Source organism: Gigantopelta aegis, chromosome 8 (genome assembly GCF_016097555.1).
Source record: "Gigantopelta aegis isolate Gae_Host chromosome 8, Gae_host_genome, whole genome shotgun sequence".
Classification (NCBI taxonomy): Eukaryota; Metazoa; Mollusca; class Gastropoda; order Neomphalida; family Peltospiridae; genus Gigantopelta; species Gigantopelta aegis.
In genome coordinates, this window is record NC_054706.1 from 12,749,302 (window position 1) to 12,771,374 (window position 22,073).

The 22,073-nt window shown below is 37.6% G+C and overlaps 1 protein-coding gene across 1 annotated transcript; it reads left to right on the top strand.

The window, feature by feature from the left end:
* Positions 1–1,747: 1,747 nt before the first annotated feature.
* Positions 1,748–2,752, top strand: LOC121379475 (the record flags this gene model as incomplete). The annotated part of the gene is made up of 2 exons (XM_041508119.1): positions 1,748–1,989; positions 2,581–2,752. Coding segments are annotated over 2 exons (414 nt in total), but the record flags the coding sequence as incomplete, so codon positions are not given.
* Positions 2,753–22,073: the final 19,321 nt, after the last annotated feature.

Below are 22,073 nucleotides of genomic sequence, written 5' to 3' on the forward strand. Positions count from 1 at the left end.
CCGCACTTCTCTAATCTGTATATAATCACCGTGAGTTAGCGCCAACACTGGATGTCCAAGCCCCGGGTTCGTCTAGCGAGGCTGCGAGTATCGAAACTAAGTGGGTACTCATGGAGAGTTATCGAATTTGCCTGAACCTTGTCATCTGACGGCAAGGCAGTAATAAGGCCGAGCTCGCTGATTTGAAGTGCTTTGCCGTCAACATGAACCGCAGTTGGGTCCACGATGTTATTAACGCATTGTGATGGAAATCATTGTGTGAAGGTTATTTTATTATTGCTGTCATGTTTTTATGCCTACGGCAATTAGACAACAGTCTCCGAAAATATATCTGACATAGGGTTAAATGTTGTTTTGTTTAACAACACCACTATAGCACACTGATTTATTAATCATCGGTTATTGGATGTCAAACTCGTAGTCATCAGACGAAACCCGCTACATTTTTCCATTAGCAGCAAGGGATCTTTTATATGCACTTTCACACAGACAGGAAAGCACATACCGTAGCCTTTGACCAGTTGTGGTGCACTGCATGGAACGAGACAAAAACGAATCAGTTGAATGAATCCACCGAGGTGATTCGATCCTGCGACGCAAACACACTAGCCGAGCGCTCAACCGACTGAGTAATTCAGGACACAACGAATACCATGTAACTGACTGACAAAGTTTATCATAAATGCAATGGACGGTCTGATCTCTGGTTAGTGGCTGGTAGAAAGGTTGCCGAAAAGTGCCTATTTAGTACAAGGTCGGGTGGTTAATGAGCCGTGTTTATACAACGCCTGGCTCCGTATTCATAAAACTTCTTAATTTAAGTATACTTAAACCCTAAGTGTCATACTAAACTAGTCATTATACTTAAGTTAGTATTCATCAAATTACTTAGGTATCATACATATCTTAGTATGATACCTAAATCTAAGCATCATGCCTAAAGTTTCTCACGTGTTGTTGCTAGGGTCTCGAAATGCATTCCATGTCAATTTCAGCAATTTGGCTCTATGCCAACACATCGAACAGTTACAAATGTTAGAGGGATTCATACAGGCGCGTCACTTTGGTGGTGGTTGGGGGGGGGGGGGGGGGGGGGTGTGTGTGTGGTGGATTGAAAACCCTGAAAACCACGTGTTTAATGTATTAATTAATATACTTTAGAAAACTTTAGGGGAAGATATAATATATTTTCTGTTGTGTAACGGGGCAAGGGGTAGAATATGTTTAACACCTTTAGTTGATATGCCCTTCTCTTACAAATATTTTTACAACCGCCCCTTTCCTTTCCAACTCTAACAATGGACAAGAAGAAGAGGAAAGCAAATTTCACCGAAGATGAAAAATTTCGTTTAGTTGAAGAATACGAAAACCAATTTGCTGTACTTACATCCAAGATTTCATCAGCAATAAAAAAAAAAACCCAACCCCACAATGCATGGGTTCAAATCACGCAAGCAATGAATAGACGAAACCCGTCTGTAATTGCAGAATGGCAAAATCTATGTTCTGCCATGAAAGACGAACATCGCCAATATCGGAAGGAACTTGCAAAAACTGGTAAGCATATTTTCATTATTAATTTTAAAATTACCAACACTGTAGTAACAGTCTGGTAAGGATAATGAATGAATGAATGAATGAATGAATGAATGAATGAATGAATGAATTCATTTCTTTAGTCATTCCTTCTATTTTATTCCTTCTATTCTATTCTATTCATTCTATTCTTGTTTTATTTAATTTTATTATATATTTTAATTTTAATTATTTTAATTTTAATTTTAATTTTTTATTTTTATTTTTTTTTATTTTACAACAAGGTGGTGTGCCTCCACCAGTACAGCCTTCAGTTATATCACAGAAGATAGCTACGATACTTGGAGAAGAAGATCCCACAGTGCACGGAATCGATGGGGGTTTAGACAGTTCACAGGGTCATGTTGCGGATAATACTAAAACTATTTTACTTATGAAAATACATCTCGCGTGGCATAAGCCTAACTGAATTTTAATGTAAATTACTTGCCTGAATATAAACCGTTAACATTTATATATTTAATAAAGTTCACTAATGTGTGTGTTTTATGTGTGTTAAAAAACCCAATACAGCTGTATTTTTCAAATACTGACGTTTCATTTTAGCCAGACATTATATTGCAAACGCCTTGTTAAACCTATTTATTTTACTTGTAGCAAATTAGGTGATGGTAATGCATTTATTTATTTGTTTATTTATTTGTTTGTTTATTTATTTATTTATACTCTGCAAATGTCCTCTACATTCGCATAATAAAAACAATATCTTAAGGCAATAAAATAGTATTTTCTATATTTATATTAATATCGCATAATCATGATACGTTACATCATTCTATATGCATTCAAACACAGACAATGAAAATGTAATATTATGTGTATTTATTATAAATAACAATTGTTGTTTTCAGCACTTCTATTGCTAGCGACACGTCATCGCACAGTGTTATTCGGATGGTATTTCTCACTGAAACACCCATTTCATGCTTGTCACGTAATTGTCCATACTCCACCACATTGCCAAATTCATGCCCTTCTTCAAAGGGTGCTGAAAAAATGTAAAAAACGTAAAGCAGATGATAGTGATGACGTGATCAACATGCAGAAAGAACTGTTGGTTCTAGAGAAGAAGCGAGTCAAATTAGAACTTGAGAAAAATAAATTATCTTTAGAAATTGAAGTGTTGGCTTTAAAGAAGCAAAAATTAACAAAATGAACTTATCATGTCAAACTGAGAAACAATGCAGATGATGAACATTAAAGTAGCTTTTAATTTATCAACATTGCTGTAATAAAAACGTAAATAAAATGCAACGAAATTATGTTGTTTTTAACACATACCTTTATTGGAAATGATGATTAGCCAGTTGATTTCTTCTAGCTATGCCAGTAAATGTGTCTTGAAAACCAACTACATTTTCAGGGTCGTCTTCGGGCTGCATCTGAAGTTGTGTAGGTTCATCTCGAAAATCATACAAACCCCTGTTAATAGCAATATTGTGAAGAATTGCACACACAGTGATTATTTCACATGATTTTTGTGGCGAATATCTCAACTGTCCATGGAGGCAATGGATTCGCCGTTTCCATTGTCCGGTTCCTCTCTCTACGAAACATCTCGTTCTCTTGTGGGACCTATTGTACCGATGCTGTTGCTCCGTCTTTGGATTTGGAAATGGCGTCATCTGCCATGATCTTACTGGATAACCACTGTCCCCTAATAGAACCTCATCTCCATTTCGTTGCTCAAAAATTGTACACTTTCTCGAAGAATTACCGAGTCATGGGTACTTCCTGACCATCTGGCAACGATGTTAATGAACCGGTATTGTGCATCTATCACTACTTGAGTAATTAATGAATAGTAGTTTTTACGATTTACATATCGCCACTCATGTTGTGTTGGACCTAGAATCCATACATGCGTCCCGTCTATCACACCCACAACACTTGGGAAATGAGCAATTTCATAAAACTCTTGCACTATGTTAGGGATATCTTCAGAACTAGGAAAGTTCACAATTGTTGGCAATAAATGAAGCAAAGCATGAGTAACTTGTGAAATTACTCGGCTCATTGTTGGTTGTGATACATGGACGGTATCGCCAGTTACCTATTGAAATGATCCCGTAGCATAGAAACGTATAGCTGCAAGAATTTTCAGACTACTTGGTAGAGCATGATTCCTAACTGTGTGTGGGTCAAGTACATCTCCGACAGTGTCAATCAAATCTAAAATGGTTCTCCTATCAATTCGTTATCTTTGATACAGTTCTAAATCATTGTACATGTCCAGTGGGTGAAAATGGTCTCGAAAAACACGTTCTCGACGTCTTGCACGTCGTCTTGCCAGCTCATCCTGTGCTGCTAACATTAACGCAGCCATTACTCTTGTTGACTGTGACTGAATGAAGCGATTTCCTTTGTAATGGATTTTCTACTTAAAGTTAGGTAACCCCTTGTATGTGTCTTAAATTTATGTATCAGTTTAAGTATAATGCTTTAGGTAAGTAGTATACCGAATACCACTTGTTCATGATACTTGACTTAAGTAGGTACATAAGTATCATGCTTTGACTTAAGTACGTTTATGAATACGGACCCTGGAGTCTAGACTCAAGACACTAATAGAATCTGAGACTGTAAGAAAAAGAAAAACTTTACAGTCTCGTCTCAAGACTCGGCGGAGTAAAGACTATCTGGTGCTCTAAGTAAAGGGAAACTGTCACATAAAACCTTTGTCTAGACCCAAATAGAGTCTTGAGCCTCTAAAGTTTGAAACTGCTATTGGAACAGTCTTTAATTCTGAGATTTCATAAATGATGGTCAATGCGTCATATGTCACAAACTGTATCTATTATTAGTTTGAAAAGAAAGTAATAATTCGAACAATCCGAAACGATTCTTTCCACTTTATTTTTCTATCAAATAGCCAGCTACCACTTCTTGCTTTAAGGTTGATAATATTGTCCAATGTGTTTGTTATCGTCCTGGTATTTATAGTAGCTCATTCTACAGCCTGCAGAACCTCAATGTCCGTTCATTACATTATACCCAATTCTAGTGATGTGCCGATTAGCCGGTAATGTGTTAAGCACCCATTAGGGGGGGGGGGGGGGGGGGGGTAATCTAACTCAGTTGGTAGTGTGACGAATGTCACTTTAATGTTCATCTGATAAAGATTAAGTTGTTTAGCAAGTAGGTTTTTTTCTTCAGATTGACAGTACCCCCCCCCCCCAAAAAAAAAGCCCCACAAAACCCCCCCAAAAACAAACAAACAACAAACCCTCCAAAACCCCAAGGGCGTTAACTCTGTAACAGGGAGCACCGAAGGTAGCGCTAAACCCAATAACATCCGGCCATGTCAAAGTTCGAGATGCTCCCAACATCTGATAGAGTAGCATTGCAGCAGGTAATAAATATGACAGTGTTTGTTGTCCATTTTTTTTTTATCTAGGCAATTTTATTTTATGTAGTATCACTTAGTCATGTAGCCTTGTGCTTGAAACGAATGGGATACCTGTAAAACTAAGTACTATAATTTTGTTCGAAACAAGGGGCGTTTTAAAAACATCCGGTTATATCGAAAATGAAAGATGGAATGTCAGACATACCACATGTTTGACACCCAACAGCCGATGTGTTCTAGTGGTGTTGTTAAACAAAACGAACGTTTGATCGTTATGGAGTGTGCCAGCTCATTATTCTATACACCTAGTTCTGGTGTTCATATTCATATGTTCGTTTAAATTAGCTTTGAATGAATGTTTAACGACACCCCAGCACGAAAAATACATCGGCTACTGGGTGTCAAACTATGGTAATGCAAACAAATAAAGTGATGATCAACATCAATATAAAAATTCAAGATTTAATTAAAAACAGTGTAAAGAACTGCAAAAATACAAATGTCACAGATAGATACTGACTTTTACTCAAAATTTCAATTGTATCTCGAAGAAAACAAGGGGATTTGTGCTGTATTAGCCATTCTCAGAGAGAATGTTACACCTCTGCACCACGGTGAGGTTACAGCACGCGCAGGGGTGCATTGAAGCGAGAGAAGTAAAATAAAGAGAGATAGTTACGAACAGAACGAAATACCAAACAGCCCACAGTTTCCCTGAATGTTAAACTAATAAATAAGTTCACTCAACTTTCAGAAATTTAATTTAAAGACATTATTTATTTTTATTTAATTTTGGGTAGGGGAAAGGGGGCCTTGATGAAACATTGTTTGCAACGATCTAATACGCTAGATGATCTAAATGAGCATAGGCGTACGGGTTCCCATTTTTGTAGTGGGGCAGTCTGGCTTTTGCCCGAATTAAACGAAATGCCCGAATTTAATCATATTAGCATTACTACCAAACGGCTATATAGGGTTGCAAACAAATCACTACGCATTTTTACATGTATTACAACTAATTATGAGGCTAGATTGATGGAAATGCACGGTAAAAAGGTCTCGGGTTAGCACATTTTGCCCGAATATCTGTATAATGTTTTACCCGAATTTGAGGTTTTGTTCGAGCACTGGGGGTGAATTGCCACTCCCGCCCCCTGTCTCGTACGCTTATGTAGATGAGAATAGTCGTTAACAGAAACGTCTATATAAATCATTTACTTTCAGAGCCAATTTCGAGAAACTAAAGACTACTTTGTGGAATGTCGTAATAGCAACTGATGCGCTGTCAAGTCACGGAGTAATACAATTATTGCAAAGTGACATTAAAGAGGACTTTATCAAAATGTAAAACACTTGTAAACTAATGAGCTTATCCACCACACTTGATAAACTTAATGTCCTGGTTGCCAGGCAATCCTGATGATCATTTAGCAGACGCAAATGCCTCATAGACGGGGAATCAAATCAATGATCAGTTTTAATCTTTTATTACCATTTGAAGAATGGCTTCTGTACTCGGGAATGCATATTTGATGGATTTTAGACAAGTTGGCATGTCATTTGAAGATTTTCTGGAGTAACATTTCCAATAAATATCAAATTGTAGGTAATTTTCATTTTGAAGAAAACATTTCAATCACGATACACGACACAAGCAAACGTGTGATAGATGTACATTTAGAACAACCGTCTAAGGGTATAGCTCCAACCACATTTCTCCCCGGAACCAACGATCGGCAATGTCAGAAGCTGGACCCGTGGTGACCGTGTGTTAATTGGATGTATGCACAGTGATCAAAAGGTTTCCAGTTCCAAAATAATGGTAAATCTGGGAAACACAAGCTAAAAGTTAAATATAATCGGTGTGGATTTCACTGCAATTTAAAATCTTGACATTATATCCAATGTGTATGCACGCGTCCTTGAGCTCACACCTCAGCTAGCAGCACGGCTGTCTCTCTGTCCAGAACAGAGGTTGATGGTTAGTGAGAAAGAGGTCGGTATATAAAACAGCTCCCTCTCCTTGTGGGTTGACGTAACTAATAGGAGACCCCCCACCCCATCCGTAAAGTTAATACACAATATATATAGCTTAAATTTTTTTTTTTTTTTTTTTTTTTTTTATGAGGCTTTAGTGAGTTCTTCTCCCTGAATTATGAGACGCGATTTAAATTCCCTCCAATCACACTTTTGACAACCGACTTTTACTTTTGTTTGTTTTACCACATCTTGATTTTGTATGCCCAGTTTTGTTTTCTGAGTCCGTGGTAGTACTTCGAGCTCTTGCTTAAGGCTACTGTTTCAATTCACCTAAAATAACCATGGGAACATATTTTGTGCTACACCTTGTACGCAACAACCGTAATGTCATAGGTGGCAGCGTGTCAATAACCCTCTATAGATTTTCAATAAATTAGTTCTTGTAATAAATAAAACTATTTGCTTGTACTTTGTTTATGGTTCAATATATACATTTTACATTTTCAAAGCAAAAACCAATTATTTTTATTGGCGTGATGCTACCATTACGCAACTTTAAGAGAACCCATTTAACCTGTCTCTGATTATCCTTTAAAGATTTTCCAATATATATATTTTTTCATCTACTTGTAATATTTTTTATGGTTCACGGGCGCGGCGTATTCAAGATATTTCTGCAGGCTGATAGTCTACATGCAGCTTTTTTAAATGAAAGTTATGTATTAGCGATTAATGCATCTTAAAATTAGTAGGGGAAACCTTTTTTCGTTGTAAGAAGGGTTGGGGTACAGACACCCTCACACACCCTGAATTGGTACCTGGTTCAAGACTAAATGTTTGTTAAAAACAAACACACCTCAACCCCACAAAACAACAAACCCCTAAAAACAAACACAAACAACCCACCTAAACTCTAATCCCCCCCCAACAAAAACCCCTCTCACCCCCCAAAGAACCCAAACAAACCCCATAACAACAACGAAAAAAATACACCCCCCCAAAGAACCCGAACAAACCCCTGAACAAAAAACAAAAAAATACCCCCCACCCCCCAAAGAAAAAATCAAAACAACAAAAACAAACAAACAATAACAAAAAGACCCCAAACAAACCAATAACAAAAACAACCTATACTTTTGGGGCGTAGCCACCATTAGGCAACTTTGACAGATCGCCTTTAATATACTTTTATTTCAGTTCCTAAATAGCCTAGACATTAAGGAAACAGATTTGTCTAGAAAAGGACCCATGAGACATCATTGTGCCAATGCGCGTTTTGATTCACGAGAACCCGATGAATCCGATAACAAGTAATAAACCGGAAAATGGCTACTGAACGGTTCTGATGTCTGCATTTTTCAGTATTAAAACTAAATTGCTATCTAAATACAACTATTGAGTATCCGGCACGTCTTGGAGATAAAACCTGCCCCATCGTGCAATGTTCTTCGTTAAAATCTCATCGTTTAAACGGTCGTTGATAACACCTTTCCTGGCTTGATTGAGTGTGAATTAATTTCAAATAAATTATTGTTTTGTAAAACAAATTACGCAATAAATATGCGACCAGACTTGACGTAAAACTGTTTTATTTATAACCGTCTTCGCGAAGATCGTTGAATCGCAAGGTTTGAAATGTGAAAAGTGAGACCTATTTTGCGTTTTAACAAATACAGATTGTTATTTAATACAGGGCATTTTGGCGTAGTGCAATCATCTTAAGTAAACGAGGAATGATATATTCAGAAGAAATGTGTTTCCATTTCATCATGAACATGTATTGTAATTCTTAAGAAATACTGAATTTTGTTATACATTTTAATTTTACCTACCTGTGATATTTGTTTTATTTTAACTCTTGAATTTGATATTGATGTTGATCTTCACTTCATTTTCGCATTTACCTTAATTTGACACTCCATAGCCGATGTATTTTTCCTGCTGGGGTGTCGTTAAACATCCACTTTACAAATTGGTGACGTCGTTTTGAAATTATATGTTCCAAAACACAAATGATCCCTTATGCTTTGCATTAATTGAAGTGCAATGTTGTTTCAATATACATGAATAATTTGCAGTTTCTAATAAATTTGCTTTTACAAATTACATATACTCCGGCTATACGAATCAACAAAATGGCGGTATTAAAACAAATACATAGGGAAATTTTTGTCTTTTCAACTTAGATTTGAATAAATTTCATCTGGTAGATATACAATTATATTTTGAATACGGATTTAGTAAACATACAACGATACTTTCAGGTATTTGTTTTATAATTATCAAATTATGGACTTTCTTAGCCTGAGGGAGGAACACAACAGCACCAGGCACTAGTGTGTTTTAGGCCGTCTCTGGTTTTTTTTGTTTTGACGCAAATGCGTCAGAGCGCCTTCCGGATTTCGAGCCCCGAGTTACTACTCACACATTAAAAGTGGTATCTTTGGATACTAAACTGGTGTTATATTTAATCTATATTTTTATTTCTACTTCGTGTTTCTACCCAATTAAGACTCAATCAGCCTATCGTGGCACACACCTCAGCAGTGTGGGCTGTCTGTCCAGAAAAGTGGGTTAGTTGTTAGTGAGCCTTATGTCTTAACCACGGCACCACTGAGGCCGGTTATACCTTTCCAATGTGCTTCTCCGCTCTGCTCGGGATGTGAACTGGTGAACTAGGATTTGAGCCCAATACCTACCAACCTTAAACCAGATGATATAAAGTCAAAAGGTTAAAGTTTGTTTTTGATTAACGACATCACTAGACCACATTCATTAATCAATAATAGACTATTGGATGCCAAACATTTGGCCATTACGAACATATAGTCTTCAGAGAAAACAGCAAGGGATCTTTATATGCAGTTTCCCCACACATAGAACAGCACGTAACACGTCCTTTGGTATACCAGTCGTTAGGTATTGATTGGGACAGGGGAAACGTCAAAGGGTCCGCTGAGGAGGTTCGACCATATGTCGCAAGCATCTTAGGCGTCTTAGGCGAGCGCTCTACCTATTGAGCTAAATCCTGCCCACCATTACATGGCGCACTGATGAAAATTGTTCAGTCTTTAAAAAGAGTCCATGTGAGTGCTCCGTTAATGGGCATCTTTTGATGCTTTTGGTTAAGCCTGATTAGTTCACGATGATGCTATGGTTGTTGTTTTATTCTATGAATGCTATTGAAGAAGTGAGACTCGCCAAAGGGTTTAATACCGCACGGTAATCCCTCACCTCCGTACATCAAAGTACCATTCATTTGACTGCATTGAAACAGATGTATAAGACTATGAATGACAAAGACCTACTGGTAGTCCGCAATTTTCTTTGATACTTTTTTTTTTTTTTGGCACTCTTTCATATGATTCTCTTCACAAACTGATACACCTGCCTTGGGTTATTCCGTAATTAGTCGTACTTAAAGGGACATTCCTGAGTTTGTTGCATGGTAAGATGTTTCCAACTAATAAAATATTTCTCCGATTAAACTTACATATTAAATATATGTTCTTGTTTAGAATATCAGTGTCTGTATATTCAATGTGTTTCTGGTCGTCTCAATATTTGTAAGCAGCTCAAACTGGATTTTGTCTTCAAATAATTTCGTACGTACGAAAAAATATTTTTTTAGGAAATAAAATCAAATTTAACCTGGTACAAATATTAGAACGATCAGAAACACGTTTAACATATACACACTAAAATTGTATGCAGCAAAATATATTTGATACGTAATTACAATCCTTGAAAAGTCTCAACATCTTAAAAATTGCAGCAAACTCAGGAATGTCCCTTTAAAAAGTCTCTGTTAGTCGATAACACCTTACAAATTGTAGCAAACTCAGAAATGTCCCTTTAACAGATTGCTGTCAGTACAAAATTTTAATGTGTCAGTGTCAGCACAGTGCAATTATGAATTTTCAATCAGTTCAGTTCAATTCTGTATTGACCGTAAGCACAGCGGCGTATTGGTATAAACTAACAACAATAGTAATAAACATACAATATCACATATACATACAATTAGGATAATAAATAACACACACTCACATATCAATAAGGAGAATGTAAATTATAGTTATATAGGTAAGGTATTATGGCACAAACAGATGTAGCTTGATTGTCATTTGGGGTGTATACCACCAAATCAAATGCCATACACGAAAATAGTAACATATGTATGTGCATAAAACTGCTACACTTTGTATTGACCAACATATGCACCATGGATACAAATACTACAACCCTTCATCGGTAAAGTAAATTGACAAATGGGGTGGTAGACTAAAAGTTTGCTTTGTTTAACGACACCACTAGAGGACATTGATTAATTAATCATCGGCTGTTAGATGTGAAACATTTGGCAATTCTGACACGTAGTCATCAGAGGAATCCCGCCTCACAGACAGGAAAGCACATACCACGGCCTTTGACTAGTTGTGGTGTATTGGTTAGAACGGAAAAAAAAACCCATCAGTTAAATGGATCCATCGAGATGGTTCAATCCTTCGACGCAAACACCTCAAGCGAGCACTCAACCGACTGAGCTAAATCCTGCCCCCAGTGGTGGATTAGGTTAAGATATAACGGGAAGTATCTTTTCACTACCCTAGTTCAGCACACAAATTGCCATTCTAATCCTAGTAGAGCCCCGCAGATGTTTTAAGTGCGGTGCAATAGCAGCTAATACAATGAAATTACAGGAAATTAATGGCCAGATGAAACAAGTCCTGTCACATATCTGATCAATGGCAGGGGTGGTCTTATTTAATGCACCATTTAAAGTCTTGATACACTACGAACTTTGACCCGGAGATGCAGTTACAACTAGAAACACGTTCGGGGGATTTAGAGACAGTAGAAATAGGACCGGCAAGGAGAACAAAACCGAGATGAACAATCCAACATTAGCGTTTGCTCTCTTAATGTGTGTGATCTGAAATAAAAACATATAAATCCTGACTGAGCACTTTCTTAATTATTATGATATAATAGGCTTTAATGAAACTAAGCTTGATGACTTAGATTCGGTTTGTATCCCAGGATACAACATTATTGTCAAAACTAGAACAGGTAATACTAAAATACGTTCAGGCGGTACTTAGTAGCCGTCAATGATTATATTTTTAAGTATGTTACTGAAGTTAAATGTATGTATTAAAATGGAATATCGATCCAAGTTAGTAATGATTTAACTGGAAGTGGAAGTGATGTTTTACTTTCATTTGTATATATTCCTCCTGAAAACACTAGATATTCTAATGAGGAACATTTTGACTTTAATGAAGCAGATATTCTGACATTAAACAAAGATGTGAATGAAAACATACTATGTGGGGATTTTAACGCACGGACTTGAATATTGCCAGACTTTGTAAACGTCGATGCATACACACTGCGTGTCATGCAGGTTGATGAGTATGTACAAAAATATATGCTAGGTGTTCAAATATTACAAAGCTCAGATATAGACAATATAAATGCTGAACTGGATTATGTACAAAATACTAGAACTTGTAACCAACAGTATTGTTGAAAATATTAATTCTATATTTCTGAACAGTGCGAGACACATTTGGTGTTACAAAGACAGGGAAGTGAAGACAGAAGACATGTATACAGATACCTTGATTTGGAGCGGAGTGTAAACATAACAGAAACGAATATCACCTTTCACGCAAGCGTTACAATGTGATGAATAATGACACAAGCAAAACGATTCTACAAAAAAACTAGCAAAGAGTATAAACAAACTCTTAATAAACACTATGATAGCCATAGACATGATATGATAAATACATTAAGACACTCTAGCTTGAATAACCTTAAAACCTAAGAAGTTCTGGAAGATTCTTAAAGATGACGTGCATGATTCATTTGATTTTAGCAATGTTATATCCGTTGACACATTCTTTGATTATTTTAAGAACGTAAACGAACTAAAACACGATACTATAACCGATTCTAGCCAACATATCGAAACGGTGCTGATATGTATGAACTGGTTGATAAAATCACACCAAATGAAATAATAGAATGTGTCAGTAATTTAAAAGGCATTTCTTTAGCTTTTTTGTTTTGTGTATGTATGCGTACGTACGCGCGTCTGTGACAACTCTTCTTCTTCTTCTTTTCGTTCCTTCTTGTAATGATATCACAGGGAGATGTTTGCTGCCAAGATGAACCTCAGTGACATGGAGGGATTCCTGGTCTCCATAAAGTTTTTCTTGTGTTTTTCGATATTGGCCAGTGAGCATCTCTGAGCTGGCTGTGTTGTTGGAAGTATTGTAGGATGTGTTCAACAGTTTCTGCGGCTTGTTCATAGGGACAGATTGGAGAGGGGGCAAGTTTAATCCTGGCAAAGTGGGACCGCAGTCTACAGTGTCCTGTGCGCAGTCTGATGATTGTAACTTGTTCCCCTCGAATGACGTTGTTCATGGGGTCTGTTGGATTGAAGTTTGGGTGCTCGCTTTGCCATTTTTTCTTTAGGGAGTGTTTAATTATGGTTTGAATTTCTTTGTATGAGGATGGTGTTTGGTCTTTGTGTCCCTTTGAACCATCCTTGGCCAGTTGGTCTACCTTTTGATTGCCTGGTACATTCCAGGAATTCTAGTGTTAAGGTTCCTAGAACTGCATTCCAGAGGGAGTTTTTTCCTCTTATTCCAGGAATTTCAGTAGAGATATTGTACTTTTATTCATCTTTGTGTGGAGGTGTGGCGCTTTAGATAATGATGGGGGAAGGCTCTGGTAGCTCTGGGATAAGGACTCTGTTTAGATCTCGGGACATACTGGTCAAGCTTGGGCGTTTCAGTCTTCTTTGTGACGGATGTTTCATTCTTTCATGCACTGGATGGTTGCTTAGACGTTTGAACGTCTCAGCCTGAGTCATCAGTTTTTGCTGTCGTCTGTCTGTCTTCCAGGGGCTGTAGTACTGTATAAGTCTCCATTTTCAGAATTGGAGTGGTCTTCATTCCTCCTGTTATCATTCTGAGAGCTTGATTTTGGATTTTATCAATTTTGTCCGTGTTGATCTTTGCAGCAGTTGCCCACGACGATGCTCCATATTCTAGAACGGGGCGTACTCTGGCAGTGTAAACACGTTTTAGTATGCTTTGATTTGCTCCCAATCTCGTACCTGCAAGCTTTCGCATTATAGAAAGTCGTTTGTCAGCTCTTCCGGTGGTGTTTGTGATCCGATGGTCCCAGGTCAGTCTCTTGTCCAAGGCGAGTCCAAGGTATTTTGGATTTTCTTCCGCGCATAGCTGCTGTTGTTTGTATTTGTCGATAGTGAGAAGACTGTAAATGTTGTTTTGGTATCATTAACAGTCACGAGCCACTTGGATGTCCATTTTAGGGATTTTTTTAGTGCAGTTATAGAGTGCAGTAATCCTTTGTAGTTCGATGTTATTGTCAGTGCGTGGGTTGAGTTCAGCATTTGTTCTGGCATCGGTCAGTTATATGTACAGTGTTAGCTGTGGGTTCCAGTATGGCTTGTATGGCGTGATCCTCTCGGAATACATTCCCTGGCAGCTTGGAGAACTGCTTGGTTGAAGTCTTTAACAACCACACTAATGTTCCGATTGATGTCTATGTCTTTAATGAGAGAATCTGTGAGTGTACCATAGTCGTGCCAGTTTGCCTTTTTGTAGTTCCACCTTGGGACAGTGTTGGTAGAAGTCTGTATAGTTCCAGGCTCAAGGGTCACTAATACTGGTTTGTGATCACTGCCAGCGAGTTGTGCACATACAGTGCGGGATGCTGTTCGTTCAATATCTTCTGTAGATATTGCGAGACCTGGTGTTGTTGTTGTGTGCCACCTTCTGGAGTAGAATGTTCTTGGATCATCTGGTTCATTTAAGAGAACAAGTTGGTTTTCATTTTGCCATGATTCGATTTTTTTACCTCTGCTACTGAAGTCACCAAGTATTATCCAGTTTTCTTCATGTACATTTAGAGTGGTATGGGATAGTTGTCTGTCTTGGGAGGCAGTAGCGGTTGGTTCCTGTGAGTATTTTAGGCCGAAGAGTTATGGTAGTCTGTAGTATTTCCGATTGTTGGTTTGTGTCAATAGCTTTCTCTGCAGCTGGGTGGTCGAGCTTGATCAGTGTCATAATTCCTCCTTTGCTTCTTGATGTTCTGTCCAAGCGGAAGATTTAGTATCCTCTGATGAAAAAGCATTGCTCTGATTGCAGGTAAGTTTCTTGAATACAAGCATCATCAACCTTGTTGTCATGGAGGAATTTGGTTAGTTCTATCTTCTTTTTATTTACTCTCTTTGCATTTCACTGCATGGTTTTGAATGTTGTTGGCAATATTTCTTGTGCAGATTTGGTTCTGGTAGCGTTTATCCTTCTCCTGCATCCCCCAGTCAACTAGGATGCAGAAAGGACACCAGTAGATTTGGCTGGGCCCCTCGAGGTTGAGCCCGGCGCTGCACCTCCCTGGTGTGTCCAAGGGCGAGGACCATCCTGTAATACACCTTCTGTGATCATCATTTGAAGGTTGTTGCGTAAGCCCCCTATTTCTGTTCGCGCCACTTCGGCTGGAGCTTTTCGACTTCGGCTGTGATTTTTGTAGAGTTGCCTCTGTTTGAATAGTTGCTTTACAGGGCTGATGAATCCATTCTATCCAGTGGGTTGGTTTGATTTTGAAGTGTCCGTCTCCTAGATATCTTGCCTTCCAAGGCTGACGAATGGCATCTGTCCGGGCTGTATTTCAGAGTTTTCCATCTCTTAGACAAATTACTCTGTCAGTCCGTGCTATTTGTCCATAGCTGGAGCTGGATTAGTGAATGTCAGAGCGTGTCCATACGTCGACGGATCATGCACACTGCACCTCTGGGGCTCCAGCTGCTCCGAGATCCCCCTCAGTCTAGCCCGAGTCCGTAAGAGCCCAGTTATCGTGGTGTACCAAGCTATATTAGCAGGGGGCACTGAGAGAGTCTTGCTTGCAGAGAGGTTATGTACCGGAAGAGTAGTTCTTTTTGACTACCTTTTTGTCGTTAGACTATCCAGCGGCTGCAGCTGAAAGCGAGAAGGTCAACCCAACTACTTCACTACAGCACTAGACACATCACACAGGCCTGTGGTGATCATACCACCACACAACTCTGTGACAACTGACAACAGTTTACTTTAGTTTCGATTTCTACCGTATAAATGTTTACGGAAATATAGAACGGAGTAAACATTTTAGTTTTTACTCTTAGTTCCAAATAGAAGTTTAATGCAACAAAACACACATGGCTACCGTTTTGTTTCTGTTTTCGCAGCTAGAATTCAGTATGTGTTTTATTTGTAAAATCACTCTTTATCCAAAACATTAAATTTCAATACAGCTGTGAAATGCGATTTAGAGAAAGGAATAGACTGTGTACGAAAGAGAAAAAATTAAAGTGTGTTTTGTTTAACTACACCACTAGAGCACATTGATTTATTAATCATCGGCTACTGGATGTTAAACATTTGGTAATTTTGACATATAGTCTTAGAGAGGAAACCCACTACATTTTTTCATATATATATGCACCATCCCACAGACAAGATAGCACATACCACAGTCTTTGATATATCAGTCATGGTGCACTGAATGAAACGAGAAATAGCCCAATGAGCCCACCGACGGGGATCGATCTTAGACACACCGCGCACCAGGCGAGCGCTATATCACTGGGTTACGCCCCGCCCACAACCGGCCTCGGTGGCGTAGTGGTTAGGCCATCGGTCTACAGGCTGGTAGGCACTGGGTATGGATCCCAGTCGAGGCATGGGATTTTTAATCCAGATACCGACTCCAAACCCTGAGTGAGTGCTCCGCAAGGCTCAATGGGTAGGTGTAAACCACTTGCACCGACCAGTGATCCATAACTGGTTCAAAAAAGGCCATGGTTTGTGCTATCCTGCCTGTGGGAAGCGCAAATAAAAGATCCCTTGCTGCTAATCGGAAAGAGTAGCCCATGTAGTGGCGACAGCGGGTTTCCTCTCAAAATCTGTGTTGTCCGTAACCATATGTCTGACGCCATATAACCGTAAATAAAATGTGTTGTGTACGTCGTTAAATAAAACATTTCATTCTTTTCTTTTACGTCCCGTCCCGCCCACAATCGGTGTACGAAATCTGAAAAAAAAACCTAATGAGAAAATGGAGTGGGATAACTCCTGCGGTTATCGATGTCACATGCTGTCATGTATAATGTGTTTCTGATGTATGCGCGTGTCACCTGTATAATGGTTTCAGGCCTGTTTGCGTGTCAAACCTTTTGTCGCATAACATTTAGATTACTCACACACTAATCGTCCTCTTTCCTATTTTTTTAAATTTAAATTTCTGGCCATTATACGTCACGAAACAACAAAGTGCACCTAAATAGCATTGATGTTTTTATGTTGAAGTATAATATAGGATAAAAAGAGTGAGTGTTAAACCCAATGAAAATACACGTATAACAAAGAAATACAATTTTCTGGGACATTATTTGTTAATTAGGTAGACTTTTTTATACACACTATAAAACGATTTCGTGTTATTTGTTTGTTACTTATTTATTTTTGTCAAAACGTTTGCGTTGTTTGATTATGAAGTAGAATATTTCTACACTTCGTGTACCCTGTACATGACCAAGAAAACAGGTTTCTCATTTGGCGGGGCAAACTGGGGATGGTGTACGAAGAGACCGGCAAACATGACTTAAAATGAGATCTTCTTAAACGGACATTCCTGAGTTTGCTGCATTGTAAGATGTTTCCGGCTAATAAAATATTTCTACGAAACTTACATATTAAATATACAGTCAAACCTGATCTAGCGGCCACGTGTATTTAGTAGCCACCTGTGATAAGCACCTGTATTATGCAGCCACCTGTGATAAGCACCTGTAGTATGCAGCCACCTGTGATAAGCACCTGTATTATGCAGCCACCTGAGATAAGCACCGGTATTATGCAGCCACCTGTGATAAGCACCTGCATTATGCAGCCACCTGTAATAAGGTGCAACATTTTTATTCCTCAAAATCAATTAATATAGTGTAAACTAAATTGTATTATGCAGCCACCTGTCATAAAAGGCCACCTTTTAATACTAATTTTGGTGCCTGCTTAATACAGGTTTTACTGTATTTTCTTGTTTAGAATATCAGTGTCTGTATCTTCAATGTCTTTCTGGTCGTCTTAATATTTGGAAGAAGCCCAAACTTGATTTTGTCTTCAAATAATTGCATACGTACGAAAAAAAAACGTATTTTAGGAAATAAAATACAAATATCAGAACCACCAGAAACACGTTTAATATACAGCCACTAACATTTTTTGCAGAAAAATATATTTGATATGTAATTACAATCGTTAAAAAATCTCCGATAGTCGATAACATCTTAAAAATTGCAGCAAACTCAGGAATGTCCCCTTATAGGAACTGCCCTGAGTTTGCTCTCATTCTAACATATTTACGACTAACAGGGCCTATAAAACATTATCACAAAGGCTAAAAGAACTTGTTTTAAAATTTCTAGATGAATGATGAATGGATGTTTAACGACACCCCAGCACGAAAATATATCAGCCATTGTGTTTCAAACAAAGGTAAATGCAAACATTAAGTGATGATCAACATTAATATGAACATTCAAAAGTCAAATTAAAAGAGTGTTAAGAACTATGAAAACACCCAAATATCACAGATAGGTAAAATTGTAAATGAGAATAAAATTCAGTATAACGAAGACATTTCAACAAAACTTCAGGATGGAATTTAATGATATGATTCCATCACAATTCTTCTGTCAAATACGTATTTCCTAGTTTGCTCAAGATAATTGCACGCTACTAAAAAGTGACCGAATATGTGCTGTATTCGCCACTCTCAAAGAAATCCATGATAATGTTGCCACCCCTGCACCACGATGAAGAACAGTAAGATGTATTTGAAAATAAAATAAGGAAAAAAAGAAAGAGAAAAGAAAAAAGAAGCTCACAAGAAAAAGAATACGATGGAGATGAGATAATAGTTATCGATGCATCAATGTGTCATGCAGAACAAGAACGTTGAACTACTGTGTTATGCAGTGATATAAAGTGTCAGATTAATAATGATATCTGACGTGTTTGCGTGCAAGGACTACATTTGATGTTGCAATATTTGTAATCCTACACACTAATCCCTTTTTATAACGTTTTAAAATTTGGGTTTTTAAAACAAAATATTGATCATTAAACGAAAACGAACGCCTGGCAATAAACTTCCATCGATATGTTGCAGCACAAAATAGTAAACCACCATAAGTAAATGGTACAAATGGTTTTTTCTTAGACGCTATTTTGATTCTTGTATATTATATATATGCATAGTCTATATAAGTGGAATCTATTAATTCTTAGTTATTTTTCACGAATACACCCAAAATCAGTAAATAATATGTGACTTGCAGCTTTGAAAATGCACCTTTAATGCAAACCACAACTATAATATACGTGTGTGTTTTCGTCCTCTACGTTTACGATCAGTTGCCTTGATGCGACAAACTCAAAAGTTACTGCTGATGATATAAAAACGTATAGAGCTGAGTCAGATATTTCCTTGTCTCAAATCTATATTCCTAATCATGCAATTTCTTGTAAAAATCCAAACTGCAATATATCTGGTCATCTACATGCTATTGATAGTTTATATAATGAAATTGTTAATGCATTAAAATTGGTATCTCAACATTTGATTAAAGGTAATAGTGACAGTCACAAAAAATTGCTGGGTGGAATAACTACGTAAAAGATCTGCATCTCATTGCTCGAGAGGCCTACTTGTTATGGCGAGACAATGGTAAACCTAGAACAGGACCTATATGTGAAAATATGAACAAAACACGTAGGCAGTTTAAATACGCTCTTATAATGTGTCAAAATGAGAACGACAGAATGAAGGCAGATGCTATAGCACAAAATTTGACCGACATGAACTTTCGTGAATTTTGGAAAAATATTTCTACAGAAAATAATAAACGAACTCTATTGGCAACAACTGTGGATGGTGTGACCGGGGAAGAGAATATTGCAAGTTTGTTTAAAGAACATTATAAAGAACTTCTAAATTCTGTGACGGGTCAGCATCATCGAGCATATGTTGAAGAGTATATTGTTAATGATTCAAGTTATGTTGCTGAAATGAACGTAAATCCCAATGAAGTAATGGAGTTTGTTTTTAAACTTAGCAGTGGGAAATCAGCAGGGAATGACGGCCTCTCAGCGGAACACCTCCAATATGCGTCCAAGAGATTATTCGTTCTATTGTCAGTTTGTTTCAGTGCCATGCTTGTACACGGGCATGTATCTAGTAGTATGACAGGTGTTATTCTTGTTCCTATTGTGAAAAATAAAACTGGAGACATAACAGATAAAGGCAATTACCGTCCAATTGCATTAGCAACTGTGATATCAAAAGTTATGGAACATGTACTGTTATCACGAACAGACCTAAGTACATCGGACTATCAGTTTGGATTTAAAAGTGGGACATCCACCGATATGTGTTTATTTGCTTTTAAGGAAGTTATTAACTTTTACATTTCACAAGGTAGTCCTGTGTATGTTTGCATTTTGGATGCGAAAAAAGCCTTTGACCGAGTAAGTCACTGGACATTATATATGACACTTTTGAAAAAAGGCGTGCCTACTTTTGTAGTTCGCTTTCTCAAAGCATGGTATTTAACCCAATTGTTTAGTGTAAAATGGGGTGCATATATTTCCTGTAAGTTTAATGTAACAAATGGCGTCCGTCAAGGTGGGGGTAATGTCACCCTTATTATTTAATATATATATATTGATGACCTTAATCTACAGTTGTCAAAATGTGCAGTTGGGTGTAATGTTGGTGGGGTGTTTCTAAATAACTTCAGTTTTGCTGATGATATGTCACTTCTTTGCCCATCTATTTCTGCATTAAGAAAAATGTTAACGATTTGCGAGAAATTTGCAGAAGATTATGATATTATATATAATACAATGAAAACTGTTTGTATGTGTATTGAGCCGGAAACTCTGAAGTTGATCAATGTGCCTTCGATATATTTGTGTGGTGATGTATTGAAATTTGTTGACAACTATAAATGTGTAGGTCATATTATGTGCAAAAACATGAAAGACGATAAAGACATTAAACGACAGTATAGAGCCCTTTGTGTACGTGCAAACATGTTGTTGCGGCGATTTGCAAAATGTTCAGAATCTGTTAAAACACAATTATTTGCGAGTTATTGTAGTAATTTGTACGCGGGTGTATTATGGGTGAAATTTACACAGGATACCATGAAGGATCTTAACATATGTTATAATAATGCATACCGATGCATGATCGGACAACGTCGACCATACCGTGCCAGCAAGATGTTTGTCGGTCATCGAGTAAAAAGCTTTGGCGCTTTACTTCGCTCAACAGCATATTCGCTGAAGAGCAGAATCGAAACAACTTTAAACGACCTACTTGCCCACCTGCGGTGTACAACTGTGTACGTCAAATCTGTATGTGTAAATCTCTGGCACAAGCTGCTGTATATTATGTAATCAGTTTTGTATGTGATGTTTATATATGTTCTATGGATCTTTGATCTGAAATAAAAATCTATTATTATTATTATTATTATTATAAAAAAAACCTTCCACCCTGTTCTCTAATACCTTGTCACAGATAACACCATTCTAACTTTAAATGCATAATGCGATCTGATAATTTAAGTTGAGATAATACATTTTATTTGACCTTCAGTTTTCAATTCTTTATTAGCTTTAATGACTGCATCTAATGCTAGGGTCAGACTACTAACTGCCAGCAGAAAGTTGGCCAACTTTCCGCTGTCACGAATTCTATGACTGTCCAGTTGCTAGTCTGAGCACCCGTCGTAAGTCGGTAGTTGGGGAAATTGAGTTGGCCAACTTTGTCGTGCCAGTTGATTGTCTGAGATTAACATTAAGGATATCTAAGAATGATGTGTTACGTGAAAGCAAAATAATGTGGACGATCTAGTCGGTACAGGGGAATGTCCGAATAACTCTCCATTCCTGAAAAAAATTATGGAGACGCGGACCGCTGCGGACGAGTACCATTAACTTCCAGGAAAGGTGAGTCTGAAGATATGACCTTGCTAAAATACATCAATAAACAA